Below are 7,801 nucleotides of genomic sequence, written 5' to 3'. Positions count from 1 at the left end.
GGCCAGCCTGTCCCCCAAGTCATTTACTTTTGCTACCAGTGGAGATAGAGCAGTGATGAGCAGTCGCTCTATTTGGGCCAGGAGGGTCACTTGAAGGGGGGATGAAGAGTCATTTGGACGAGTCTCTGCTTTATCCAACGTAAATGTGGCTGGGGTGGGAGCAAGTAGAGAGGAGCTGCATTTATTGGATAGAGAGAGGGTTATATCGGGAGATGCCTGGGGAGAGAAATATACTAAATCAGTGTCTCTGGCCACTATAGGGGGGGTTAATGCATCTGGGATATAGTTTGTGCCACACAGATCGTTCAGCTCTTCCCAGATGGACATTATAGTTTGTAGGCTGGATCCGGACGACAACAGTCATTAGTTCAAAGCGCTAGAGGTTAAATGGATAGAACCTGACAATACCTTATCCTATGATGGAACCAAGAGTGGTGGCCCGTCCCGTCCTCTTTGTGCCTCTGAGGGCCCGCCCTTTGCCCGGGCTTCGCCCGGCGCGTCCCGCGCGCGTCCTCGCGGGACGAGAGGCGTTCCGCTGTTTAGTAGCGCCCCCGGGCGCAGGCTGTGGTGTCACCGGTGAAACTCCGGGGCACCTGGGAAATGAAGTCCCTGGCCGTTGCCCTCACGGCGCTGCTGGGAGAGCTGGTGTCGGTGTCTTAGCCGTTCCCCTCACGGCGCGGTCTGTGGCCTCTGCTGTCGGGCTTGCCTTGCCCCCCACTGAGCGCTCGGCGTTCCGCTGTTTAGTAGCGCCCCCGGGCGCAGGCTGTGGTGTCACCGGTGCGCCGGTGAAACTCCGGGGCACCTGGGAAATGAAGTCCCTGGCCGTTGCCCTCACGGCGCTGCTGGGAGAGCTGGTGTCGGTGTCTTAGCCGTTCCCCTCACGGCGCGGTCTGTGGCCTCTGCTGTCGGGCTTGCCTTGCCCCCCCCCTAAAGTCATTACTGGGCCCCATAAAAGAATGGACTAAAATTAAATCTAAGGCAGGGATAGGGTATCTCTCTAACCATGCACCAATTTGGGAATTACCTGCGCTCTCACCACAGCACTCCAACACAGTCAAAAAGGTCCTATTGGACGCAGGTATAACACGGTGGGGAGTATTAGTGGTAGAAGGATCTCTCGTGAATTGGGAAATATTCAAGCTCAGAGTAATAACACCATCCTCCTGGCTAGCATATATACAACTGGCTAGCTGGTTTCGAACTCAAACAAAGAATAAGGCAATAATGGGCGAATATAGCCTTCTAGAAAACAACTTAGTGGAGAAACCCGTAGGAAGGAAGGAGGTCGCACTCTTCTATTGGAATATCATAGAGGATGGAGAGGGCGACCTCAATCTGCCGGCAAAACTGTGGGGAGAAGAGGGAGAACCCCAGGTTGAGATCATATGGGAGGAATCTTTTTCCCTCCTTTACAAAATCATTAAGCCAGCATGGCTGAGGCGTAATCATTTTTATACATTACACCGGGCGTACTACTCCCCCAAGAGGCTCTCGAAATTCCAACCCGGGAAGTGCTGTAGCAAGTGCTCTTTCCCAGAAGCTTCAGACCTACACATGTTCTGGGAGTGTCCGAACATCGCTATCTATTGTCAAGAAATCAAGGCGACGCTCGAATCAATCCTCAGAATTCCTATTTCACTGTCATGGTCTTTAGTCATCTTCGGACTAAACGAGAACATCAAGGGGCTAGAAAGAGAATTTCTATTTTTTGCTATTCTATTAGCGAGAAGAGAAATCTGTAAGAACTGGGTCAGTATGAACTCTCCAACGCATGCAGGGTGGCTGTCATCACTATTTGTAACATCGAAGGTAAAATTTAACTAGAAGATGCAGCCCTCGTGCTGTGAGATTCTGGGACTTCTTGATTGAGTGGAGAAGGTGTAAATAGCCAACCCGGGTTTTTTTTTTTTTTCCCGGGTCCGATGATTAGGCCAAAATCTCCTTGTCCAGTGGGAGGCACCGCAATACATACCGTTGTTGGACTACCTGCCAATAAATGGCTTGAATGGAGATAGATCGTGCGAGGCCCTTCATTGCCTGAGATCCCTTGTCTGCCCATCTGGGTACTAGAAGACCAATTGTTGGCTTTCGGATGTTATAGTGGAGACAGGATCTCGTGGTTGGAGCGTCTCTGGATCGATTCTGTGGCTAATGAGGACAAAAAAAACAACAACAAAAAAAGAGGAGAATCTAGGGTATAGGGCAATGGTGACTGCACTTATCTATGAAATCGTCTTATGTATTGAGATGGTCTGGGTGCCAGGGACCTGAAGCTAAATACCCCTAAGCTTCCGAGGGAGTAAAACCCACAAATTACAATCAAGCACTATGGTCCGGCACTCTCCACAAAGGGTCGACAACAAGCAAATAAATCAACAATTGTAATAAGGTTTTCATAGTATCCGTTCAGCAAGGCTTTAAAAGTTCTTTATTCATATTCTTCACAAACAAAGGTAGCCAACGCGTTTCGTCCAGAAGACTTCTTCAGAGCAACAAAGTGGTGAATTTGACTGTTCTGGTAAACTTGCAACCTTGTTAGCAAATATTCATTGAAATGAACTTTTAATTGGAGTACCTGCACTTACATTTTTCCATTTCAAGTACTGGTTTATTCTACTGACATAAAGGCACTGATACAGTACATGTTCTTTGCCCAAGACAAAACAAAAAAGCCAAAGTTGCTGAATACAGGCTTAATGCTCAGTCCTACCGCGGACTCTGAGGATATGAGCGCTTTCAGAGAACCAGACTTACTGCGCAGCGTTTTCTTCAGCACCCGGAGTTATGCAATCCTGCACATGTCGATCAACGGATATTAACTTTTCTGAATTGCTACTTAGCAGGATCTGTGATGGTATGGGGAGCGTCTTCTAGGTAAAAGGGTCGGAGTGCAGAAAGCAACTGTGTGCAAGTTTGTGACCGATACATAGACAGATCTAAAGAGAAAAACACTACACTCATCGCTTTATTCAATGTAACCCTGACATTATTACTAATGACTGAACATCCCGAAATGCACATATTGTGGTGCATCACACTGGTAACATGGGCCCTTGTGATTTTAATGGTGATGTCACTTAGTAACAGTCGAGGAAACACGGTTATGCACCACTTAGTTGAACAATGGGCTACATACATTTTCACTTTGTAAGAACTGTGCATACATTAGCATTACAACATCATACTCCTATGATCACAGCATGGGATGTAGTGGCATTAATGTATACAGTACAGTTTATTCAAGATGCAGTCCATAGTGATAAACGTCACTAGGCTCAACAATGTTAAGGTTGAGGTACATATTGGCCTAATAAATTCAAGACTATTATTAATTTTTTTAGAAAAAAGCTTTAATGTTTGAAAGGTTTCTTATCCCAGCATAAGTAATAAAATCAAATAAAAGAAGCAAGAAAAGGGTGCCATACCACATGCGGTTACTAGGTGTCCCTGTTGAGTTGTAAAGGGACCTATATTGGCCACATAAGGTTCTGCACCCTTACTTATGCTACTGCTGGTATATTTGTTAATAAAATAAAAATAAAAAAACCTAATAAACATTATTTGCAACGTTATTAGCACAAACTTTCAGTAATGCGAGACCTTTGCATTGCAAATGCTTGTTATTATGAGGCGACATTCCTTGTAACACTTCACTTTTCTTACTTTTTTAAAAAAATTACTAAATTTTAATATTCTCATTTTCAATGTTTCCATTATATTGACCTCATCCCTTATTCTTACCGGTCACTTCCCGATGTTTGTGATGCCTTTGACCTGATGTAATCACGTCACCTATAAACCTTGTTACACCTACTTTTATTCTTTACTCAGCCATCTTTTACCCCTGTTAGATCTTTCACTCTTCTTACAGCCAGGGCTAGTGGGGATAGCCAGGGCGCAGTTCTGCACTCTAAATGGACAGGGATGGCAGTCAAAGCTGCATTCTTTTCAGCAAAACTTTAAAAAAAATCGTTTTTCTGCGTTGCTTTTCTCCAAAGTCCTAGGTTTCGCTTGAATTCTTCAGTGAGGTCCACACATCAGGATGGCTCTTTTCATGGGGTTAGTTTCTGACACTGGACGTATTTAATATTTCTAGTACAACTTTACGACCCCATCAGCCTGGATTCATTAGAAACACATTACTCGTTGGTTAACATATTTAAAGCACTCACACATCTTTATCACTCACACATCTGTATCAATAAAACAAAAACAAAAGAACATTAAATTATAGTGGTTATTTATTGTGAATCTTTTTAATTTGCTCACAGCGTGGTTCTTCTCTGTGAGCGTTCTGTCATTAGTACAATTAGTGCGACTCTGCTTTTAACACTTTTTTGGCAACACATCCGCCCATCTTTGCGTACTGTGCAGTGCGGCTGAACGCAGATTTAACATATTACAGCATCAAAAACGCAAGTGAACAATTTCCACCAGTCAAGTTTTGGATTTTAAAAAGGCCAAAAGACGAGAGAATACAATGCTTAATCCCGAAATAAGAATATTTCTGCTTAAATGTCAGACGACATTCTGAAACATGCGACATAGGTTGATGACTGATGTGCTGTGGTGAACTGCATGCTGTAATGACATTTGCGTAAAGTAATGTGCACACCACCACCACTTGGAAACATGTTTGCATTTTCATAGATCGGTTACTTTTCTACAAAAGGTTAGAAAAATATAGTAACACCATGTTCCTGAGGTTGTACAATATACAGACACTCGGTTACCTTTTTCAGCAGAAGGATAGCCTACACAAGATGTTCCCAGCACCCAAGAAAGATGACAAAAATCACAAAAGAAAAAAAAAAACGGAGAAATGCGGAGTTAGTCTTTTAAAAAAGTGTTATGTCAAGTACAACAAAGATATAGAATTCCAATATTGCTAACAGGTAGTGTTTTTATTGTACATGCTCATTTTCAGCCTCCTGGAGCGATCTCTTCCAACATTTGATGGCACACTCCCAAAAGAGAAGATCTTTATATTATATTTAGCATGTTGTTGGGACTAAGGATTTCAATCCAGTAACCGTCAGGATCCTGTATAAAAGCAAGTCCTTTCATTTTACCTGAAAAACAAATACACAGCAAGTCAGACATAAGTACTGAAACCGTGTTTCCTTCTTGAAGCGGACAATACTACTTAACTGTCCCATGAACTCTGTTGTAGTTTACCATGTGCTGCTGTAATCATTGCTTTAATCAAGAGGTCTCAGAGCATTAAGGAATCTCCACTTTGCTCTATTAACCCGTTCCATGCTGCCGTCGGGAGTTGGACGTCGCAAGCGCTAACTCGCTGGTGCTGCGCACGTCCAACGGCCGACGCAGCCCCGCCCGCTCTATAGAACGCCTGCACCGTGGTGGAAAAACGCAGCGGTTAAGGTACATTTACATGATTAGTATCTTAGGGTAATGGAATCCATCAGCAGCCTCTTTACTAAGAACAACTTATACATGGGGGACAGAAAACTACTCTTACACTGAAATGTTAAATACTTGTGGATGGCCGGGCCAGGGGTGTCCTAGTTCTGGGCAGTGGTCGAGAGGGAGTGCTCCGCAGTTTTGGGCTGAGGGCTCCATCTTACCCACAGGACTGCATTATTTGGTTCACTGGAGGATGTGGGTGGGTAGAGGATGGAACGTGCTTTTACTAGAGAGGCGACAAACAGCACCCGCCACTGGAAAAATCCAGTCCCTCCTTTCATTGGTGAAGAGGAGGAAGGGGCTAGACTAGTGTGCTCACCTGGAACGCCACACATACAAGGCTAGAGGATGTCTTGTAAGCATGAGAAGATTTGGGGGAAATGGTGGGCCTGTTATGGACTTGGTGTGGGAGTTGTTTAATAGCACTCCTACTATGCCATTTATTGTGTTGTTTGGTGTGCATAGGATAGGTTTGTGTTATTCTTTAAAAGTTCATAAACTTGGTAAAAACAAACAAACAACATCCTTATAGCTGGCAACGCACATCTCAAATGACCCTCCCCAAAATGAGAGTGCTGGGAAAAGGGACAAGTTTTATTTTCAAAGTTTTATATAGCACGAACAAGATCCTTACAGATATCAGAGCGCTTTACATAAATATGCAATGAGGACAAAAGAATAAATAAATTAACAAGGCAATTTGTGCAAATAGCGAACAGTGCAAGGTAACAAAAAGAGAGTGGGTGGTCGATTCAGACAATGTAATACAAGGGAGAGATAAATAGTCAACAGTATTTCCACCGTTTAAGTTAAAGTGATTTTGTCATGAGGTATGAATTAATAAGAGACCATCTACAGTAACTAATGTTCACAAAGTCAGAGTAGACAATAACTCCCTTCCTATCCTTTCCTTGATGGAAAGCAAAATGTTGTACTTTCCACGCAGCATTGAAGACTAAAGAAAGGTGGGCTCATCGAAAGGCTACTATTGTAATTCCGCAATAATAAAGGCCCACAGAAAACTGACTATTTCCAAACTGGGGAACTTACCCTTTTCTAATGAGGAAGATCATTCTGTAAGCTTTACTGAGTTTTCCTTTAGAGACCTTGCCGCTCGACAAGACTATCTCCTATAACCAGAATCCTTTAGATTAACTAACATAGGACCTTTCCCTTGAAGTTTTGCAGTGGGCATTAAATCATCCTGTGGGTGAAAGACTCTAGGTGGCCAATGCATAGTGAAACTGAGAAAGCAGGTGTTGGGTCAGTCAATGTATAAAGTCAGTATCTTATTTACAGGGACATTATGAGATATTAGAATTGTGCTGGATCTATGTTGTGCTTGTGTGTGAGACATCGAGACTGCTGCAAAGAAGCACTAAGTAGAAGAACATCTCCAGGAGTTCTGTCATGCAGGCTACAAGTAAACATCTCCAAGTGTTGTGGCACCAACATATAACCAACATCTGAAGTCCTGGAATACAACTCAAAGCTCATGCTGGATATCAAAACCTCACGTTTAGGGCGATTCTTACTAATAACCTTATATTGTAGAAAACTATACAAACTTTTGAAGCAGACAACAGATACTTCTGACGGGCTAATCTCAGAGGCAGTTTGAGTTACATACAAAAACACATTTTAACGTATATAAAAAAAAATAGGATGTGAAAAATAACTTGCCATCATCTGGTTTCTTCACAAATGTTACTCCTAGATCTTCAAATCTTTTACAAGCTGCGTAGACATCTGGAACGGCAATGCCAATGTGTCCTACAACAACACAACAACGGGTAAGTCTCACATGGCACCATTGAGAGTCACGTCTTTAAAATGCGCTATTGCCGTCACGAGCCATAACAGAGAGCGCACAAAAATACAATGTAGAAATAATGCTACAGAAAGCTCCTGCTGATAAACAGCTTATATTGCTTGACCATTAGTCTGTTTGAGTATTGTAAATATAAATAAATATATCACTGAGCTAAATCCTGATGTGGGCCTCACATCGAGGGTTGCATTGGCTCACTCAAGAGTCCCTTGGCTAGAAGCGCTATGACAATTCTGAGAATGAATCCATGATTATAAGGGAATGTGGTGGAACATCTTGAAGGGATGGCCTCAAAGCTTGACAAGACACTAGAAGCTGGGAAGCAATACAGACAATGTACCAGGTCCACACCCATGTGCAAGCGAAACACTTTGTATCAAGAGACATGAGGATGAATCACAGATTTAAGACCCTGAGGAGGGCTTGCACTTTAAGTGTCGGCTTTCTGGAGGACCTCAATAAAGCATGAATGGTGAGCCTGCAAGAGGATAAAGTTAATATAAATTACAATAAAACTGTTGATGACCGCTCGTGCAAACATGC

At 43.1% G+C, this 7,801-nt stretch overlaps 1 protein-coding gene across 2 annotated transcripts in view; it reads right to left on the bottom strand.

Annotated features, from left to right (window-relative positions):
• Positions 1 to 4,223: 4,223 nt before the first annotated feature.
• Positions 4,224 to 7,801, bottom strand: part of GLO1 (glyoxalase I) — a 156,772-nt gene continuing 153,194 nt past the window's right edge. Inside the window, exons 5-6 of one of the 2 annotated variants that reach the window (XM_078647349.1) lie at positions 7,111 to 7,200; positions 4,224 to 5,072 (exon numbers count right to left, since the gene is read on the bottom strand). In XM_078647349.1, coding sequence (XP_078503475.1) covers positions 4,984 to 5,072; positions 7,111 to 7,200 — 179 coding nt within the window. In that variant the 3' untranslated portion in view covers positions 4,224 to 4,983. The remainder of the gene's footprint in view (positions 5,073 to 7,110; positions 7,201 to 7,801) is intronic. The other variant, XM_078647350.1, reaches the window with a different exon arrangement.

This window comes from Lissotriton helveticus, chromosome 6 (genome assembly GCF_964261635.1).
Source record: "Lissotriton helveticus chromosome 6, aLisHel1.1, whole genome shotgun sequence".
Lineage (NCBI taxonomy): Eukaryota > Metazoa > Chordata > Amphibia > Caudata > Salamandridae > Lissotriton > Lissotriton helveticus.
This window is presented reverse-complemented; position numbering and strand designations above follow the sequence as displayed.